At 49.1% G+C, this 22,103-nt stretch overlaps 1 protein-coding gene across 1 annotated transcript in view; it reads right to left on the reverse strand.

Annotated features, from left to right (window-relative positions):
- The window catches only part of Nup210 (nucleoporin 210), a 99,681-nt gene extending 84,614 nt beyond the window's left edge, over positions 1 to 15,067 (reverse strand). The window contains exons 1-3 of the mRNA XM_052719750.1: positions 14,855 to 15,067; positions 2,968 to 3,104; positions 468 to 599 (exon numbers count right to left, since the gene is read on the reverse strand). Of these exons, the coding sequence (XP_052575710.1) occupies positions 468 to 599; positions 2,968 to 3,104; positions 14,855 to 15,021 (436 nt within the window). The 5' untranslated portion in view covers positions 15,022 to 15,067. The remainder of the gene's footprint in view (positions 1 to 467; positions 600 to 2,967; positions 3,105 to 14,854) is intronic.
- Positions 15,068 to 22,103: the final 7,036 nt, after the last annotated feature.

The following is a 22,103-nucleotide window of genomic DNA, read 5'->3' on the forward strand; positions in this document are numbered from 1 at the left end:
CAGAATCCACGCTAGTCAAGAAGTGACACTGAGAAACTGAGCCAGCAGCCCACTGCTGCCCTCACTTATACAGGTGTTTGGAAGTCTGGAGTGCTTAGGAAATCTAAAACAGCCTGGAAACTGGGCAGGAATAAAAGGGGTTTCTACTGCTTCCACCACGGCCCAGAAGTGAGCTCCTGAGACAGAGCTACCAAGGACCATCTCTGCACGGACTATCTCTGCATGGGCACCAAGCCTGCTCCCAGAGTCAGCTAATACCTGCACACACAGGCCAGGCCACCGAACACGAGGAGGACTGAGGCTTGATGCCACCAGGGGAAAACAAGCTACCTCAGAGATAGCTTCTACCCGCTCTACTTCTCCTTGGCAGTGGCTCCCCCTTCTTGGCTGGAGCAGTAGCTAGTCATGAGAGGACAAGAGGCTATGGCCAAGGCAGCAGCCTGCCAAAGGGCAGCCGGTGCGGTCACCTTCGGAGTCCAGAGCCTGGATCTTCAGCTCCAATGGAGAGTCTTCAAGATAGAGCTCACGGGTGGTAGAGACGATCTGAATGCCATGGATGAGGTCAACGATGGCGTCACAGCGCAGCACCTGGCCTGTGGCTGCAGGGACAGAGAGGAGTTAGTGCTGAAAATGGTGTCCAGCCACTGCCCCACCTCCAGGGCCACCTCCAGTGGTAGTGACTACAGTAACCAAGAAGCCAATACACCACTAAGGAAGTGCTAAGGAAATGCTGGCTCGCTGAGCTACATGTTCAGCCCCTGCTACAGAATGATTACTTTTATTTGTGTGTATATATATGTTCTGTGTGTATGCCACCTAAGTGCAGTTGACCACGGAGGCCAGAAGAGAGCACTGGGTCCTTGGAGTTAGAGTTACAGGCAGTTGTGAGACATGAAATGTGGGTGCTGGGAACTGAACTTAGGTTCTCTGCAAGGACAATTCATGGTCTTAATTACTGAGTCATGTCTCCAACCCCACATTTTAAATTTTAAATGCTGAATACTATGCCCCCCCGCCGCTACTGCCTTTTTTTCCTTTTCCTTTTCTTCTTTTACTTTTCTTTTTTTTTTTTTTTTTTTTGGTTTTTCGAGACAGGGTTTCTCTGTGTAGCTTTGCGCCTTTCCTGGGACTCACTTGGTAGCCCAGGCTGGCCTTGAACTCACAGAGATCCGCCTGGCTCTGCCTCCCGAGTGCTGGGATTAAAGGCGTGCGCCACCACCGCCCGGCCTTCTTTTACTTTTCTTTTTGAGACAGGGTCCTGCTGTAGCCCTGGCTGTCCTAGAACTCCCTATGTAGAACAGTAGACCAGGCTGGCTTTGAACTCACAGAGATTCACCTACCTCTGCTTCCCAAGTGCTGGGATTAAAGGCATATGTCCAGTCTGCTGAGTATGATTTTTACCAGGAGGCTATCTCACGGATGTTCCATTGTGTTAAACATTTAGTGTTCAGATTCAATTTCGTGTTAGGAACACTAGATTTATGTACCTAACAACTTGGGCTTATTTATCTTATTTCCTACCTAGCATAGATTCCCAGGTTTGTTGGGTCACAGCATATAAAATTTATGGTTTTTTTAAACTGTATTTTAATTATGTGTAGGGTGTGTAGAGAGTGTGCAGGTGTGTGCATGTGAGTGTTGGTGCTCGCAACCATCAGAGGCTTCAGATCCCCCTGGAGCTGGAGTTCCAGGTGGTTGGGGGTCTTCTGACATGTGTGCTGGGAACTGAACTTGTGTCCTTAGGGAAAACAGGATGTGATACAAATGGCTCAGACTTCTATCTGGCTCATGGTTTTGTTTTGAGGTGGGTCCAGTCCGGCTCTGAACTACTAGACCCAAGCAATCCTCCTGCCTGAGTAGCTGGGACTATAGGTGTGTACCACTGAGCGGGACAATATAAGAATTGTGAAGGTTCTTGATACACGGGCTAATACAGATAGAACAAGTGTTTCTATCTGTTGCCTGGAGAATGGTCAGAATAACTAGTATTATACACAGTTGTCCTCACACTAAAGAGTTCTCCAGGTGACGCTGTTATCTATCTTATTAATGAGGAAGTAAAAAATCTGTGCTTATAACCATGCATCCCCCTTGCAATATAGCGGACAGTCTTATAGAATGCTGATGTTAGTAAAAACAAGGAGACCAGAGAAATGGCTGCACAAACCTGGAGACGAGTCCCCAGAACTCATGTAAAGGAGGAAGGAAAGAACTGACTCCACAAAGGTGTCCCCTATGTCCACAGGTGTGTCGTATGTCCCCCATGTCATCCCCACAGTAACAATAAAGTAAAAATAAAACAAACAAAAGAACAACGACAAGGAGCCAGCCCCAGTGTGAGTCCTGACCCTGGTGAACTGGCCGAGGCACAGAGTCAGCTGCTGTGTGCCACTTCCCTTCGTGGTTACAGCCTGAGCACAGCCTCCTGTTCCTGGAGGATTTTTCCCCACACAGCTTTAAATGTGGGTTCACAAGGAAAGCCGGAGTCTTTCCTGTCTGGATGGTTGGTTAACTAACTGTGCTAGGCTAACAATTGGCTCCTTAGTGTGAACTGGGTTTAGGAATGTGGGAGAGAGTTCTAAGCCAGCACTGCACTAGAACACAAGACGGACTGGTCCCAGGAGTGTAGCATCCCAGGGGATCCTGGAACCAATCCACTACGGATACGGAGGAAAACTGTACTCCACATCTGCGATGTGATGGATCAAATATGGGGAAGGAAAAGGCATGGTTTCCTACTAGGTCAGTTTTCTTCATTTTGATTTGACACCAGCTAAGAGCACCTGGGGTAATAAATACTAATTTATGAGTTTTGAGAGCTAGTCTCCACAAGGTAAAATGCTGTAAATTCAGCGAGGAGGAACCAGGACAGGTGTTTCCTAAGCTACTCCCAGTAGAGGTCTCAAGGGGGTGTTTCCCTGTCTCACAATCCCATCAAGGATCTCCCATGGCACATGAAACCCTTACTGATGTCCTCTGCAAAGATGATGCTGGTCAGGCGGGCTGGCTGGGTTAAGCGGGCTTGCACCACTGCCTTCTGGGAGCACTGCTGTTCATTGGGGCCCAATGGCTCTATGCTCGCTACCTCTGGCCGGGTGGATGACCTGCAGTGAAAAGAGGCAAGATTACTTCCTGGAGCCATACTGCAAGACACAGCCAGGCCCAAAAGCCAGAGCAGCAGCTTCCATCTGGGAATCTGTTATTTTCAAACCCAGCGCAGAGGTGAGGACTCTCACACACCAACCTAAAAGAAAAACAGAGAAGGAAAGAGGACAAGCCAAGGCCTTCCACCGCCAGACCTCTGCAACCTGAGCACATGAGTCACCGCACACAGCCCCAAAACAAACCAGATACTGGGCACCTGGACACAGTCATGATATTCAACAGTCACTGTCCAAGATACACAGGGCTGTATGAGGCCTCCTTACCTCAGGGGTAAGGCCCAAGACCCCAGTGAAACCACAGTTGGTATTGTAGCCTTTATCTATGCTCCAACTTTTCACACATACACACACACACACACAGTGAACTTTAGTTTATACATTAGGCCCAGGAAGAGAGTAAGAGTGGCAACATAAAAAAAATAATACAAGTTATAACAAGACTGTAATGAAAGTTATTTGTTGTTGTTATTGTTTGTTTTTCAAGATAAGGCTCCTCTGTATAATGGCCCTGACTGTCCTGGAACTTGCTCTGTAGACCAGGCTGGCCTCGAACTCACAGAGATCCACCTGCCTCTGCCTCACTAGTGCTGGGATTAAAGGCCTGTGCCACCCCATCTGGTTATGAAAGTTATCTAAAACTTTTCAGTTGAGCGGTTTACTTCTGGAATTTTCCATGTAATATTTTCAACCTGTGAGTTACTCATGTAATTCTCCACCAGCAGGAAAGGTGTTTACACATGAGGAGCAAATACTGGTATCTCAGCTGATCCAAGCTGGGCTCAGAGCACTCACTCAGATGTTATCCTTCATCCCCATGTGGCTTCTACAGGACCTGGAGACCACTAAGTATAATGACAACAACCACTGGGTCCCTATGCACTCAGAGCTGGCATCATGACCACATGGGGGGAGAAAGGCAGATGAGCACATCAGCAGGTAAGTCAGGACAGCCTGAGACATGGTGGGGAAGCCATAAGGTATCACTGCCTCAGCTTCTTAACACAGAACAGCAACAGTCCCAGGTCACAGGACCAACGTCAGAGTCCACCAGATGTGGCACTGAGAATGCTAAGTGGGTATTCACTGTTACTGCAGGTTCCAGAGAATCCTTGGAATGAATGCCACAGAGATGGCAGGGAGATCTGTCCACAATGGCCCTGAGGTGAAGAGCAGACAGGCATCCTGCATCCTGAGAGTAACCTGTACAAAGTAACCAAGGGCCCAGGGTAGGACAGCCACTGAGCGGCCAACACTCATTCCTCAGTCTCACACAGCTCAGTCTCCAACACAGCACAGGCATGCTGGAGTCTATCACAACTAAAAGTCAGCCATGGTGGTGCTTGCCAGTAATCCCAGCAACTCAGGATCATCTGGAATCCAAGGTCCTTCTCAGCTACATAGCAAGTTTGAGGGCAACCTAAGCTATATAAGACCTTGTCTCAAAACAAAACAATGGTACACAGCACACTTGAACAGACATCCCTGGGCTTCCATCCTCGGGTCTGATGTCTTTTTGGAGGCCAGGTGGACATAGGCAACATCTCCAGCCACAACTGAGAACACTGTGACATAGAGAACACAAGTATCAGCTGAGCTGTTGCAGGCAGCCTAAAACACAACAGCGACATGCACTGAAGGTAAATATACTAAACCAACCTCACCCATTGGTGAGGAAAGAGATGGGATCTCTGGGGAAAGGCATGTGTGGTCGGCTCAGGGTGTCCTCTGAGGAGACAGCACCTCAGAAGCCAAGGGGGAAAAGCAAAGTTGATTCAAACACCCCAAGAGGGCAAGAAAAGGGTCTCACACTAGGTGATAATTGTACTTTATTCAGTAATAGTTGAAGATAATTTTTCAAAGAGGTCAAACTTCACACACACACACACACACACACACACACACACACACACGAGAACAGTCTAGAACATAAACACCAATAAGAGGAAACTAAGGAAACAGTACAAATGACTGCCTTGTAGTATGCTAGCTGGGATCAGGAAACTGGGATAGGACCTCTCTGGAAAGCCCAGAAAAGCCCAAAAAGTGTAGGGCATCATGAGTAGTCATGTTCTGCTGTGAATGTCCTGGTCCCACAGGTATGACTTGGAAAGCTACTGGAAGAAAACATTGTTTATTATTAGCTATGTAACTTTTCTGTAAGTCCAGAATTTAATTTTGATTCCAAAATTTAAAAAGAGAAACAGAGGTGAGGCGTGAACATGTAGAGTACAGGTTTTTAGGGCAGTGACACTATGTGATAGCTGTGGTTGTGTGCAGATGTCCCTCAAAGGCTTGATCACAGGCATATATGGCTACTGGGAGGTGAAATCTCTAATGGAAGAGCTCTAGGTCACTGGGGGTGAGCATTTGAAAAGGCTGCTGAGACTCGGGCCTCTCTTAATTCATATCAAAAGGCAGTTCCTCTGCTAGAGTGTAACGTGTCACTACGAGTCAATTTTCATATCCTGGGTTCTTGTCTTGCCTTCCCACCAACAGGAAGGAGGACTCAGGGCTCAGGTGAGCATGAACCAGGGAGGGGAAGCCTGCAATTTCCAGTAGGGTGGCTGGCTGGATGAGGTGTGGCTGAGGGATTCCATACTCTTGGAAAACAGGCAGGTCTGCCATCAGTGCCAATTAGTGTTCCCAACTGAGGTAGCCACATGGGTTTCCTTCCTTTTCCTATTCACATTATACTGAGTTTATTTTTGTTTTAATATCAAGCCAACTTTGCATTCCTGGGATTCACCCTCTTGCTCATCCCTGTCATTTCTCTGGATTTAACTCTCACATTGTGGTGAGGGGTTCTGTTGGGGTCTGTGGTTTTCCTTTTCTAGACTGTTTCTGTGGGCAGCTATGTGGGACTCTTGAACTGTGTTAGGGACTGCCCGCTGCGCTTCCCTGCCTGGGGAAGCACTCAGATCTGCCTCCTCACAGGTTCACAGGAGGCTCAGGTGAGGAGTTCTGTTTACACCAAAGTTTTAAAGAACAAAGTAAATTTTAGCAACTGTATGGAGTGGACCAGAAAGCCTTGGGGGCTGCACGGCTTTCCAAGTGTATTCAGAACCGGCCAAAAAGTCGCACCCTGCAAGCAACTCACAGATGCGAAAACTGGGTTCAGTGACTGTCATGCAGCCATGCCACCTCCTCACAGGCTCCTGCTTTGCTCCTTCCAAAGTCCCCAGATGACAACAGCTTCCCTGCAAGACCAGGTTCTGAGGTATCCTCTCCCTGTCAACAGCCCAGGACACGGGCGCAGGAAAGACAGTCACACCTGTGTCACTCATGTAGAAATGCCCTTGACCTCCATCTATCTTGTCCTGTAACAGCACCTAACTCTTCTGTGGACCTGCCTAGGATGTCAATGGGTCCCTCAAGTTCTCACACTGAAATCAATTCGAGCTCCCAAGATGACAGAACTGGGGAGTGATTAGGCCATGGGGACAGAGCCTCCAGGAAGGGTCCAGTGCTATTTAAAGAGGTCTCTCAGAGTGGCCTGGTTTGCAACTGGGAAGTAGTCTCACAACATAGTCACTCAGACACCATCTGTGACTTCCAGCACTAAGGGAAATACGTCCTCATTATTTCAAGCCACTCTTCTTTCTTTGGGTTTGTAACAGCAGCCAGAAGAGACGGAGACCTCTTCCTCTCTCAGTCCAGGAGGCTCCAGAGCACTCTGGCCTGTGGACACCAACAGACACACTACTGGGGCCTGGCCAACAAAGCCTTGTGCATCCTGGCCACAGAGAAAGCTTCTGACTGTCACATGGGCCTAGAGCGGGTCCAATCAGAACAGGTGCTGTGGCTGATGCCCACACAGACTGGAATGTGGGAGAGCATTGGGCTGCAATGGCATCTTGCTACCCTAAGAGAGTGCCAAGGGACACCACAGCCAAGACCTAAGGACCAAGGAGTAGAGCCTTATGACCATGCATTCATTCCCAACCCCAACACAGAAACCTGAAACAAATCCTGCCTAAGAGTCTCCTTCAGGAACCAAAATTATATCCTTCAGTTGCACTGCAACCATTTTGGTTTGCATTTCCTGTTCCGTGCAGCATCCCAAGGCTGGGGAGGTAGATCCTCCAGGCTGAGCTCTTAAAGGTTCTCGGTAATGTTTCCTCCAGAGCCAGTACTATAATAAACACCACCACCATGATAATGTTCATTATTATACAACTGTTCTGTTCTGTGTCAAACAGTAGAGTGTGATGTGCACAGCTGTGTCCCCAACAGTCCTATTAGAACCCCAGGTGACACATGACAAAACCTCCACACGATGTCACCATAGCCCTAGAAAACAATGGCTTCAACACAGCTCAGACAGGAAGGTATGACACAATCCTGCTCCTTTGCACTGGGTACAGTCAGCATCCAAACACAAAGCCGAGAATTTCCCGCCCTATCTGGGTGCCGCCCACAAAGAGGGCTGGACTCCCAGACCCTGCAGAATTCGGCATCAGCCACCACCTGATCAGCCCCACCCCTAAATGCACCCTCAACACTGTTTCCTCAAGTTGACTGATTTTTTTCCGAGTTGCTGAAGGAGGCTGAGCAAGCCAGGCACCATCTGAGGAGCCTGGGTCCACGTCACAGCCCTGCCACCCACTGCAGGGAGGCTCCAGGTGTCAGGCCCCTCAACAGCAGTGTCACCCCTCCAGAGCAGGTTCTGCGGCTTTAAGAAAATAACTTTAGGATTGAGTGAAGAATAATGTTTAAAGGGGTTAGGAGACAAACTAGCTTTATGATCTTGGTTCCTGCTGGGCATCAGCGGGAACACGGAAACATTCTCTTTCTGGTCCTGCAGTTTCTGGCCAGCAAGAGCAGCTGCCTGGACACCAGCATCTTCTCAGGACCCTTCCTTGACACTGTGGTTTGGCATTTAAATGTCCCCAGAAAGCCTTGTCCTGAACACTTAGCCACTGAGAGATACAAGAACCCTGAAGAAGTTACTCCTCATCCTATGGAAGTCTGGGCATTGGGGGGCACACCATTAGAAGAAATATTGGGACACCAACCACATCCTCTCACCCACCTCCTTTTTACTTCCTGGCTCCCATGAAGGAAGCTGACCTTGGCCCACTACCCACTCCCACCATGATGTCCTGACTCACCACAGGCCCAAACCATTTTAAACTGATCCTTCTGAAATGTGCACTAAAACAAAAATTTTCCCCTCTAAGTAGCTGATCTTAGTCATTTTCTCATAGTAATAGGGACCAGACACACCTGCCACGGGGCCCTCCCCACCACCTGACTCAGCGCAGTCATAGCCAAGCACCACTTGTATCTTTTCATTCTTGATGTGTATGAGCATCTTGGCTGTTTATATGTCTGTGCACCACATGGGTGCCAGAAAAGAACATGTGATCCCCCAAAACTGTGAACCACCACGGTGGGTGCTGAGAATTGAAACTGAGTCCTCTTAACTGCTGAGCCATCTCCCATTCCCTTTTCATTTTTTTCTTAAATTAATTCTCCTTTACTGAAAAGGTAATGCAAAAGGAAACCCTATACACCAGGGTAAACAGACACTCTGTTGGGCCTTCCAGAAAACCAGATGTAAAAATGTTCTTTACCGCGGGCCTGTGCTTCCTTCCCACAGAGGTGCTCAGAAGCAGGCAAGCACTTAAGAGTGCTAAAAAGAGGAGGCAATGAAGGGACAGTAACTTAGGAAATAAAACTTTTGGTTAATACAGTTAAAGAAAGAAAAAAATCAAGTGGGAGGGCAGTTGGCAGGGGCTGGTGTAGGAGGAAGTGGGGGTAGTGTTTAACGGCTGAGGAGTTTCAGTTTTACAGGACAGAGCTCTGGATGGATGTCAGGGTGCTCTCATGCACGGAACCGGGTAAACGGTTAGGAGGCAAATTCTGTGTTAACATATTTTTTTGTTTTAAAGTAAGAGGGGCTGGAAAGGCAGCTCAGTGGTTAAGAGCACTTACTGCCCTTGCAGAGGACCCAGGTTCAGTTCTGAGCACCCACATGGTGGTTCACAACTGCCTTTAGCTCTGGTTCCAGAAGACCCGACACTCTTTTCTGGCCTCCATAGATACCAGGCATGCACATGGTGCACATACATATACACACATAAACACGCATACACACATAAGAAAATAAATCTTTGAAAAGTTATCAACATACTGACTCAAGAAAACATTTACTTTAAGGAAGTCTAAAGGGTCAAGAGTGGATTATGAGAGGTTGGGGGTGTGGTCTGGTGGTACAGTGCTTCCCGAGAGCATGTGCAGTCCTAGGTTCTAGTCCAGTACCACTAAATAAATAATAAATAATAAAAAGTGAGCTTTCAAAGGGCGACACTTTGTCATCACCATAGCTGCGTGACCCACTGGCACACAAAATGTCCCAGCTCTCTGGGTGCCACTGCCTTTAAGAGAGCTCCCCCCTTTTCAGAACACAGACCGAGACCTGGGCAGGGTCAGAGGAACCCAGAGACTCAGGGAGGGCAGGCCAGAAAAGAATAATGGGAAAAAAAACAAGGAGGGAGGGGGAGAAAGGCAAAGAAGAGGGATGGAAAGGGGGAGAGGGAGGGAGAGAGAGGCAAAGAAGAGGGAAGGGAAGGTGGGATTGGTGGTCAATGCAGTGCGCCCTCCGTAATCTGCAGGGATCACCTCTCATGAGTCTGCAGAGCAGATCACCTCAGGGTCAGGCAAAATAGGGGAACTACACAAGGGAAGCGGAAGAAAACCATCTGGGGCCCCAGGTCAGCCCAAGTCAACAGACACTTTCCAGAACCTCACTCCCACTGGTCTGGTAAGGTGAGCTCGCAGGGTGCAGGGCGGCCTCTTAAGAGTGCAGCCTCTCAAGAACCTCAGTAGTGGCAGCTCTCAGGGCCAAATGTTCATGGTTCTCAGAAAAGCCAGGACCCAGAGACTCAAGCTCAATGCCTGACCTGGTAACCCTTTTCCTGCCCCTCTAACCAAAGCCCACAAGGTCTCATGTGACCTGGGCCTGCCGACCTCTCTAACCTCACCCTCTGATACCCTTGTGAGAACCAGTTTTGTTTTTTCAATCAAAGGTACTCAGCCAGACAAAGGTCCATATTCTTCCCCTTCTTGCCAGTAAGCCAATCAGACTGTAAAGTCAGTTCCCATCAATGAGATGAGGCACAGTCACCACCTACACCAGGGATAAGATAAGCTATTTTGATGAATGTGTTAGCTAGCTTCATTTAGGTTCTTTTTTTTTGTTTTTGAGACAGGGTTTCTCTGTGTAGCCCTGGCTGTCCTGGATCTCGCTCTGTAGACCAGGCTGGCCTTGAACTCACAGAGATCCGCCTGGCTCTGCGTCCTGAGTGTTGGGATTAAAGGTGTGTGCCTTTTCCCATCACCCTAACCTCACCGAATGCACCTCCCCTTCTAAGCCACCCAATTCCAGGCCGGAGCCCTTGCTGTCCTCTCCAGTGAGAACAGACTCCAGGTCCAGCTGGACTCCAGGGAGGTGTCATCCAAAACGCATGTCTCAGATTGTCGTGCATTTCTTCCACAGGGCATGTTCGAAGGCTCCCTCAGTCCAACTTCGAATTCCAGGAAGTCAGGGTATCACCCACTCCTTCCCTGTCACGCCTTCTTAAGCAGCGTCCAGCATAGTGAAGTCCCCTTATTTGTCCCCTGTGTTAAGTGACGGTCTAACCCAGAGCGAGCTCTGACTGGTCTGAGAATGCCTGTTGCTAGCAGTTTGGGGAACAGAGGCGGGGGCACAGCTCCCTGCTATCACTCTCAGCAGCCTGAGGACTCTCTAATCGAGATCTGTGGCTTCCACCCACAAAAGAATTCCAGAACCAGCCTGTCTATGGAGGGGGTTGGGGTTGATCTTAGTTGGGATTTCTACTGCTGTGATAACCTGGGGAGGAAAGGGTTTATTCAGCTTACAATTCTAAGGTCACATTCCATCACTGAGGGAAGTCAAATCAGGAACTCAAGGCAGGAGCTGATGCAGAAGCCGTGGAGGAGGGCTTGCTGCTTACGGGCTTGCTCTCATGGCGTGCTCAGCCTGCTTTCTTATAGAACCCAGGACCACCGGTTCATGGGGCCCACCACCTACAGTGAACCGGACCCTCCACATCAGACATCCATTAAGAAAATGCACCACAGGCCAATCTGGTATTTTCTTACTTGAGGGTCCCTCTTCCAAAATGACCCTAGCTTGTGTCAAGTTGACATAAAAACTAGCCAGCACAGAGTTTATCACAGACTTTTCCATCTTTAAAAAAATATATCTTTTCTAATTTATTTTATGGGTATTGGGTGTTTTGCCTGTGTGTGTGCATGTGTACCTTGTGTGTACAGTGTCCTCAGTGGGCAGAAGAAGGCATCTGATCCCCTAGAACTGGAGTTACACACAGTGGTGAGTCTCCATGTAGGTGTTAAGACGTCAAACCCAGGTTCTCTGGAAGAGCCATTTCTTCAGCCCCTCTTCAGATATTTTAATACAGGCTTGAGCACAAAGGTTAAGAGAGAAGTGCTCAGAGAGAAAAACAGGACACACCCAAGAGCATGGTTGTCACAAAGACCCTAGTGTGTGTTCCAACTCAAGGGACAGTCACCTTTCTTTGTCTTTACAATAATCCTATGTGCAGGGGCTGGAGAAATGGCTCAGCAATTAAGAACACTTGTTGCTCTTGCAGAGGACTCAAGTTTGATTCCCAGAGCCCACTTGGTAGCTTATCACTTACAGTCATCCATAACTCCAGTTCCAGGGGATTTGACACCATATACTGGCCTCCCCAGGCACTAGCCATGCACACATAAAATAAATAAACCTAAAAAAAAAAAAAAAGAAAGAAAACAACTGTGCATGGGTGTCCGATTTTAGTGGGACACAGGCACGCACACACAGGCTTATCCCCTTGCCTTGAGTACAGTCTAATTCCAGCATCCCCAGGCTCTCACTCCTCCTCCCTCCACTCCCCTGCCTTACCTACCCTACTTTCCAGCAGAGCACCTTCTTAACAAACCACAGAACTGAAAGGAAACCACAACGACCCCGAGTTTGGGGCAAAGCTGAAGGACAAGGGTGGGGTTTCTTCCTTTCTCTTTTCCTCTCAATTCTCCAAGTTTTTTTGTGGGCACCATTTGTAAGTGATACCTTTTTAAAGGAACCAATAAAATAACTTTCCAAATCACTTTCTTTTTTTTTTTTTTTTTTTGGTTTTTCGAGACAGAGTTTCTCTGTGCAGCTTTGCGCCTTTCCTGGGACTCACTTGGTAGCCCAGGTTGGCCTCGAACTCACAGAGATCCGCCTGGCTTTGCCTCCCGAGTGCTGGGATTAAAGGCGTGCGCCACCACCACCCGGCCTCCAAATCACTTTCAATGCAAGATAGCTAAGCTAAATCATAACTTGTTACGTAGCAAGGCTGACCGGGCTCAACCTCAAAGACTAAGGAGCTCGGCAAACTGGTAAAGTCTGCAGGCCCAGGTCCCACACGGTGGGCCGGATGGCTTCAGCGCCATCGTCACTACTCCACGTGACTGAGCTGCCACCCTTCCCTCCCGTCATCCTCTCAACACAGCAATGTGGACCAGATGACCTCCCAGTTATGTGAAGCTACGGGCTCAGACATGCAGCAACTTCAGAGAACCTGGAGCTCAGCAGTGAACCCCGAGGATGAGCAACACCCCCAGGGCCTGGCATGGGTTAACTTTTGTTTTTCATCTCAGAGGCCCGAAGTACTCCTGGATACAGGGGCCATTTCCTCCCAAGTGGAGGTAACTGCGGGTATGAGTCTTAGCTACTTGCCAACTTCCAAAACCTCCAGGCAAGAATCCTCAAAACTAAAGCAGTAAGTGGCAGTATTCAGAATAACATTTCTGAATTGTGCTTGATTGACAGACCATCTTCCTGTGAAATAAAAGGGAAACTGCAACCAAACACCTTCAAAGAAGACACTTAGTCTGAGCAGTCAACCACACCTTAGGATGAAAGCAACCAGACACTAAACAACCCAGAAGGTACTCAGTGCGCCTCTGATGCGTCTGAGATTTGAATGCTTTTCCCAGTCAGTCCTCCTGAGTAAATAAAAATCTGCCAAGATCCACCAGCAACTCTCAGGAAAGCACAGTTGGGGGAAAAGAAAGAAAAAGGTTGTATTTTAGAAACAAAAGTATGACTACAGAACTTCACAGAAAGCAGTACACAAATGCGTGCGAGGGGATTCACTTGGCGCCAGCTATTATAAATGCCAGCTTCCTCTTTCTTGTCCCTCTATCAGGCAGACGACTTCAACAGGTGAGCACGTATCCCTCCAAAGTGTTAACAGCTGATCTTCCCGCTCAAAACAAGGCCCAGAGAGGGATAAAACGCCTCCTCGAGGGTAAACATTCACTCCAAAATGCAATGGAATGACTCTGCCTCTTCATACTTCAAAGGCCAATTTAGAGACAGTCTCATAATCCAGACTGACCTAAAACAGGGGATCCTCCTGCCTCAGCTTCCCCAGTCAGGAACTTCAGGGGTGCAATGCCACCCTTATGAGGCAGACTTTTAAAACAAATAGGTTTGAAAAGTACATGTAACAGAATATGGGTCTAAGCTCTGGGCATCATACAGAACATGAACACACACACACCAGCTAGTTGTCTTAGCCTAGACTATAACACACACACACACACACACACACACACACACACACACACACACACCCTAGCTAGTTAAGTCTTAGTCTAGCCATAACACATACACACACACACACACCAGCTAGTTGTCTTAGCCTAGACTATAACACACACACACACACACACACACACACACACACACCCTAGCTAGTTAAGTCTTAGTCTAGACCATAACACATACACACACACACACACAAGCTAGTTAAGTCTTTAGCCTAGACCATGGTTGGTCCTTATGCTGTGACCCATTAATACTTTCATGTTGTGGTGACCTCCAACCATAAAATTATTTCGTTGCTACTTCATAACTGTAATTTTGCTACTATTATGAATCCTAATGTAAATATCTGATACACAGGAGGATATCTGATGTGCCACAAAGGGATGAGAACCACATGTTTAGAGACATCCTTGAGGCAGAAAGGAGGCTGGCAGCTAAGTGTAGCCTGGGAGCGGGGAGGCAGTAAGGCACTGCCTAATTATCACTAGTGAGGTTAGGGTGTGTGTCGAGGGTGTGACCCGGTCACACCCTACTCAGCCTACACCCGGCAACCAGAAGCTCTCCTCTTCTCATCAACCTAGCCGACCCCACTCCACCAGCACCTCATTCCCTCGCCTCACACTTGAGAGATGGAGAAGAGACCTCTAGGTCCTTTCATGAACCAAGACTTATGATCTTCCCAAAGTGGCCCAACGGGTATGGTGTGTCTCCCGCACACGCCTCACACAGGTCTCCACAGACCCGCTTCCCACACCAGTCAGGCGCCAGGGGTGAGTCCCCCGTCTCCCACAGACTCCAGAGCCCTGGCTGTTCATACGGGAGCTCCTCAGGGCCCTGACAGCAGGGGACCGAGGCCACGTGCGGCGCCGCCCTCAGCAGCCCGCGATCCCAGCCTCCTCTTCCCGCGCAACTCAGACGCGAGTGACCCGGACGCCGTGCGCAGGCGGCGAGCGCGCGCGCCACGGGGTCACGCGGGGCCGGCTGGGGCGAGCACGCCGTGCACCTGCGGCCCAGGCCCCCTCCCGCGCACCTGCCGCCTCCCGCCCGAGCCCGCGCGCCTCACCAGCGGTAGCAGCCCTCGGAGGCTTCCAGAGTGAAGTTCACGCGTGTGGCCCGCGTGAAGGGCAGCAGCACTTTGGGAATGTTGAGCTTGGCGGCCACGGCGGGGCCCGCCGCCTGCAGCAACAGCAGCGCCCAGAACGCCGGCTGCACCCGCGAGGCCCGCGCCATCCTCCCGGCCTCGCTAGCGCCCCGGCGCGCGCTCCCGCGCCCTCCAGCGGCGCGCGCTGGGCAGCAGGTGGCCGCGGGGGGCGGGGCGAGCGCGGTGGGGGCGGGGCGAGCGCGGTGGGGGCGGGGCGCTGAGGAGGCCGTGAACTCGCGCTCGTGCTGCGCCCCTAGAGCGCGCCGAGTCCTGCGCGCTTTTTTTCAGCCCCGGAGCCGGTTGCTTGTGGCCTCAGGCCGCCGCTGCCGCCTCCGCCGCCGCCGCGCGCATGTCACTGGTCGCCGGTGGCAGCCTTCCAGCCGGCTCGCTTTCGTTCATACCGGCCTTGTCTGTTGTCTGGAGCCTCTGGCGGTAGAGCCGGGACATCGCACTAAGACAAGGCGACCCAGAACATTGTGGGTTGCCCTGTGGAGTGCCCACTGACCCCTCATCCCAGGCCACACTTCAGCGGGAAGCCACCCACCGAAGCACCAGCGGGCTCAAGGAGGTCTCGGGGTTCTTTTTGTTTTGTTTCGTTGTTTGTTTGTTTTGTTTTTCGAGACAGGGTTTTTCTGTAGCTTTTGAGCCTGCCCTGGAACTCACTCTGTTAGACCAGGCTGGCCTCGAACTCAGAGATCCGCCTGCCTCGGTCTCCCGTGTGCTGGGATTAAAGGCGTGCGCCACCACCGCCCCCCAGTCTTGGGGGGGGGGGGTTCTTTAGGATCAGTCCATCAGCAGGGCAACACTAGAGACTTTCCAAGGGAGTTACCCCAACAAGTGAGTTAGGGTGCAACACTGCCCTGAAAGCAAGCACGGCAACCCGAATTCAGCTGCAAGGTGAGCCTGCGTTCATCAGGAACTGGATAGAGCAGCAGGGCCTGCAGGAAAAGTGACAGGCTGATGCCGCGAGCAAGGACATGAAGCTGAATTTCAGGCTGGCTGGGGAAGCCTTCTGGAGGAGGAAGCCTCTGAATGCTAGCATCTCATTGGGTTTCTGAGGGGCCACCATCCCTGGTCCGTGCTAGTCAGGGTTTTGTTTGGTTGGTTGGTTGGTTTTTGTTTTTTGGTGGTTTTGTTTTGTTTTGTTTTTGTCAACCTGATACAAACTAGTGTCTTCTGGGGAAAGGAACCTCATCTGAGAAAATGGCCCATCAGATTGCCCTGTGGGCATGTTTATTGGGCATTTGCATGAATAATGATTGATGTGGGAGGGCCCATGAGTTGGGCGGTGCCACGTCTGAGAAGGGGTGATGACAAACAGCATATGAAGATGCCGGTAAGCCACGAGCCACGTGGCAAGGTATAGATTAATGGAAATGGATTAATTTAAGCTGTAAGAACAGTTAGCAAGAAGCCTGCCACGGCCATACAGTTTGTAAATAATATAAGTCTCTGTGTTTACTTGGTTGGGTCTGAGTGTCTGTGGGACTGGTGGGTGAGAGAGATTTGTCCTGACTGTGGGCCAGGCAGGAAAAGTCTAGCTACAAGGGGGGTTCTGAAGTGTGTAAGGAAGCAGGCTAAGCAAGCCAACAGGAGCAAACCCATTAAGTTGCATTCCTCCATGGCATTGTTGGCGTCAGTTCCTGACCTGCTTGAGCGCCTGCTTCAGCTTCCCTCAGTGATGGACTGTGGTTGGGATAGATAAGCCAAATAAACCCTTTCCTTCCCAAGGTGCTCTTGGCTATGGTCTTCTTGCCCATGGGACTTTTGGGTAGAAAGAGGGGCATGTGGAGGGCACCCCCAGGGCCTGAGGACCCTGGACCAGGAATGTGTGCTTGAGGAGCTCCCCTGAAGAGGATGTGTCTTCCAGGCTGGGTACCAGGTGCTATGGGAGGGAAAGTTCCCTCTTCTTCTCAGAGGAAACAAAGGAGTGTGGGGAAGTCTGCCCCAGGGTGTCCGTGCAAAGTCTTCCTGGGTGTTCTTGATTATGCTTTGTTGTTTTTAATTTCCAGTGCCGGAGATCACACACAGAGCTTCACTCCTGAGTATTTTATGACTCACTTTAAAGCAGGTACTGGGATCAGGTGGCTAAAATTAAAGAAGTTCAAAGGAATTCAGAGTGGAAGATCCATTCTTCCATCATCCAGTCCCCACTGTGGGCAGCCAGTGTCTTCCACACAGAATGCATTAGTAAGTTTGAGAGTGCCTGGGCCCTATGCCAGACAGGTAAACAAAATACATGAAAAGGGACCTGGTGGGGCACAAGGGAACTTTAGTCTTTGGACATAAGGATCACAGGACCCTGTGGTTCCAGCTCTCTGTTTATCAAGAAGTCAGTAACAGGTATATATCAGTAACAGATAGACAGATAGATAGATAGATAGATAGATAGATAGATAGATAGATAGATAGATAGAGTGGTAGTTAGAATGTAATTAATCCTATAATCTCATAGGGAGTAGCACTATTAGGAGGTGTGGCTTTGTTGGAGGGGGTATGGCCTGGTTGGAGGAAGTGTGTCACTGTGGGAGTGGGCTTTGAAGTTTCCTATGCTCAGGATACTGCCCAGTGTCTCAGTCGACTTCCTGTTGCTTGCAAGATGTAGGACTCTCAGCTGCTACTCCAGTACCGTGTCTGCCTGCATGCTGCCATGTCCCACCATGATGATAATGGACTGAACCTTGAAACTGTAAACCACCCCAATTAAATGTTTTCTTTATAAGAGTTCCTGTGGCCATGGTGTCTGTTCACAGCAATAGAAACCCCAAGACAAACAGATGGACAGTTAGACTGACAGACAGTTACATTTATTTATTTATTTCTCTCTCTCTCTCTCTCTCTCTCTCTCTCTCTCTCTCTCTCTCTCTCTCTGTGTGTGTGTGTGTGTGTGTGTGTGTGTGTGTGTGTGTGTGTGTGTCTGCCATGTAAGGCATGTAGCGATCAGAGGACAGCCTGTGGGAACTGGTTCTAACCTTCCTCCATGTGGGTCCTGGGGATGGAATTCAGGTCATCATGCCTGATGGTAAGGCTCTTATCCATCCACTAAGCCATCTCCAGGGCCCCAGTAATGGATATTTAAGAGAACATCAAGGCTGTTAAAAATGGCAACACATTTTTAAAAAGATAAATTTACTCAGAGAAATGAACACTGATGTTCATACAACCCTGTGGGTAAAATGATTCATAGGTTAAGCCCAAACCAGAAGCAGCACAGAAGTCCTTCAGTGGATGAGTACCCTGTGGCATGCTCATAATATGAAGTATTATTCAGCAATAAAAATGAATGTGTTGTTGACATATATAACCATTTCAATGAATCTCCAGAGAACTGTACTAGGTGGAAAAAAATTTAAGGTGACTGGGGCTGGAGAGATGGCTTGGCAGTTAAGAGCACTTGTTGCTCTTGCAGAGAACCCAGATTTGGTTCCCATCACGCACATGACAACTCACGACTGTAACTCCAGTACCAGGAGATTCAGCATCCTCTTGTGCCACAACAAGTGTCTGAAGGTCAAAGATCCATTTGCAGGAGTCAAGTCTCTCCTTCTACTATGGGGGCCCTGAGAATGGAACTGATGGTGTCAGGCTTGGCCGCAAGGGCCAGACCCACTGAGCCATCTTGCTGGCCCTCTCATAATATTCTTGAAATGACAAAGTGCAGGACGGGCAAACAGAGGGGTGATGATTGCCAGGGTAGAGTGTGACTGTCAAAGGCAACATGACCATTTTCAGGGTGATGGGAATGTTGGGTATCTTGACCTCACTCAGGACAACTCCCTGGTTTTATAAGATGTTACAGTTGGAGAAACAGGTAGGGTACATTAGACTTCTCTACTATTTCTTAAAATTCTACATGAATCAACAGAGAGAAAATGTAACTAGAGTTTTCCTGCCTGGCCCACAGTCGCTCAGACCCAACCAAGTAAACACAGAGACTTATATTGCTTACAAACTGTATGGCTGTGGCAGGCTTCTTGCTAACTGTTCTTATAGCTTAAATTAATCTATTTCTATAAATCTATACCTTGCCACATGGCTCGTGGCTTACCGCTTGTCATGGCGGCGGCTGGCAGTGACTCTCTGCCTCAGCCTTCCACTTCCCAGAATTCTCTTCTCTGCTTGTCCCGCCTATACTTCCTGCCTGCCCACTGGCCAATCATCATTTTATTTATACAGTGATATCCACAGCAAGAAAGGGAGGGAGGGAGAGTTGTTTAACCTGGGCTGTGGATCCTACCATGATCCCAGGATTGTGATTTCTAGCTTGGGCCACATACAAAGACCCTGTTATACAAACAGTTAAACCAGTGGGCACACTTGCTGACTGTGTGTTCCTTAGGTAACCAGGACATTTTCCTAGCCCCAAACAACCAGTGATTGTCAGTAAATCTTTAATAATTTATCTTTCACATTGTACACGCCCCCTTCCCAGAGTTTTGGTCATTTACAAAGCCAATGAGGAATGATGTCTGGTGCCCATGGGTGAAGAGCTTTGCTGCCTTCTATGTCTGCTCGCTCCCACTGCTCTTCCTCCCTGGGTGTTAATACTTCATCTGAGAAGGTCTCAGAAGGCGTCTCGAGCTGCCCCTGTGGCCCCTAGCACAGATCCCCGGGGACAAGAGAAAAACAGATTGTGTGAGGACACTTTGTCAACCTGATAAATAAAATAAGAAAATATTTCCTGAAACTTGTCATCCGGTTCCTCCCAAACTTCTGTCATTTCTTTAACACCCTAAAAAAATTTTTTTTTACAATATCTGAGTACCACCTGCACTGTTATTTCCCATTTGCCTTTGAATCGAAGTGTTTACATCTATTTGTTTAAGAAGCTCTTTGCTGCCTCTCTAAATAGAAAACCAAGACCAGCTGCCAAAATAGAAGCAGTCGTGAAATAAACAGAGGAAAGAAAGGGATGCCCTGATATCCAGCCGGTGACTCCGGCAGGGGCTCAGAGCCAAGGCCTGCCCTGGGCCCTCACATGGATCATGCCAAGCCACCCCAGAGCCACGGCACCAACCTGGGCCTTTGTCTAGGGCACTGCAGGACTGGGTGGAAAAGTCTCCACACAGCTAACTTTTCTTGTGGGTGCTGTCACATTGGAGGGTACCCGCCACCTTTTTGTAACCAGTCAGTACTTTTGAGAAATCATTTTATAGGCGGAGTCACAACAGGCGACAGAATAGTATAAGAGGGCCTGGGGACCTTAAGCCTCATGACTGCCCAGTGCTGTGGCACCTCCTTCAACCCTGGGTCAATCCCACTCCCCCCAGCAGCGACTTCCCTGTTTTGATAGGGAGGATGAAGACAGTGGTGACTCCATCCGGACTTCACTGTGAGTCTAACAGACAAGGCCCCTTCTGTACGGACTACCACGATACTGCTGTCACACCTCAAAAATTAGCAGCAATACATTGGTCATAAAACACACATCTAGAGCTAGGCATGGTGGTGCACACCTTTAACTCCAGGACTTGAGGGGCACAGGCAGAAAGATCTCTGTGAGTTCAAAGCCAGCCTGGTCTACATAGTGAGTTCCAGACCAGCCAGTGTTGCATAGGTATTCTGTGTCGAATAAATAAATAAATACCAGAGAGATGATTCAGCAAGTAGATAACCTACTGCCAATCCTGACAACCTGAGTTCAACCTCCACCTGAGGACATGCACACTCATACATGTACACACATGATTTAGACAGAAATGTAAAAGCTTTAAAATATACACATACAACTCAAATGTTCAACTATCTCATAAATTCCTTCTTTTCTTGAAGAAAAAAAAAAGATTTATTTTTACAAGTCAGGATTGTGCCAGATATGATAGTACATGTCTATAATGCCAGCACTTGGGAGGCTGAGACAGGAGGATTGCTGTAAGTTTGAGGCCAGCCTGGGATACATAATAAATGCCAGGATAGCCAGGGGTACATAACAAGACCCTGTCCATAAAAAAGTAAATAAATAAACAAGTAAAGGATTGGCAGCGTGTTTGCAGCCTGTAGTCCTGCCTACTCAGGAAGTACCAGGGGTGCTGGAAATCGTTCTCTTTGGCCAAGCGCTTTCTAGAACTCTGCATGCAGAAGATAATGGTGGCACTTAATTAGGGAAAGCACTGTCTCTCATTGCTGCCCAGGCTTGCTCTGCTGGAGGGTCCATCTTTCCCACTGCACTTACTCACTGAAGGTTGTAGTTGGAGTTTTCCTGCCTGGCCCACAGTCAGGACAAATCTCTGTCACCTGCCAGTCCCACAGCCACTCAGACCCGACCAAGTAAACACAGAGGCTTATACTGGTTACAAACTGTATGGCCGTGGCAGGCTTCTTGCTAACTGTTCTTACAGCTTAAATTAATCCATTTCCATTAATCTATACCTTGCCACATGGCTCGTGGCTTACCGGTATCTTCACATTCTGTTTCTCATCGTGGCGGCTGGCAGCGTCTCTCTGACTCAGCCTTCCACTTCCCAGCTTTATTCTCCTCCTTGTCCCGCCTACACTTCCTGCCTAGCCAATGGCCAATCAGTGTTTTATTTATTGACTAATTAGCAACACATTTGCCATACAGAACATTCCACAGAAGGTTTTTACCCGAGTGGCCCCATCCCCCTCTGCCAGGATTAATGAACATTTGCTTCCAGCAACAGCTTCTTGAGGATAGGCGGCCCTTTCTCCTCACTCAGGCATTCCCTTCTTCCCATGGCATCTCTTGAGAACAGTGGCTGCAGAGGAAGAAACTGCAGGCAGGGGGGCTGGAGAGATGGTCCGGGAGTTCAGAGCACTGGCTGCTCTTGTGGAGGAGCCGGATTCGATTGCCAGCACCTGCATGGCAGCCCCAAACCACCTGTAACTCCAGTTTCTGGGAATCGGATGCTCTCTCCTGTCCTCTAATGGCACTGAACACATGTAATGTACACACGTACATGCAGGCAAAACACACACATTAGGAAACAAGGAAGGAAATAAAATTGTAGGCAGCTTGTCAAAGCCTTGAGCCTCCCTAGAAGTACAGACACGTGGCCGGGCATGAGGAAACATACCTACATTCCCTGTACTTGTTGGGATCCGAGGAGGAAGACTGAGAGATAGAAACCAGACTGGGCTATGTAACATCTTAGGCACATGGGGGCGTCCAGCTGTCTAAAGGTGACTCCCTGCTAGACTCTTGAACCAGTCC

Source organism: Peromyscus californicus, unplaced genomic scaffold (genome assembly GCF_007827085.1).
Source record: "Peromyscus californicus insignis strain IS unplaced genomic scaffold, ASM782708v3 Scaffold_6__1_contigs__length_162567912, whole genome shotgun sequence".
Taxonomy (NCBI): domain Eukaryota; kingdom Metazoa; phylum Chordata; class Mammalia; order Rodentia; family Cricetidae; genus Peromyscus; species Peromyscus californicus.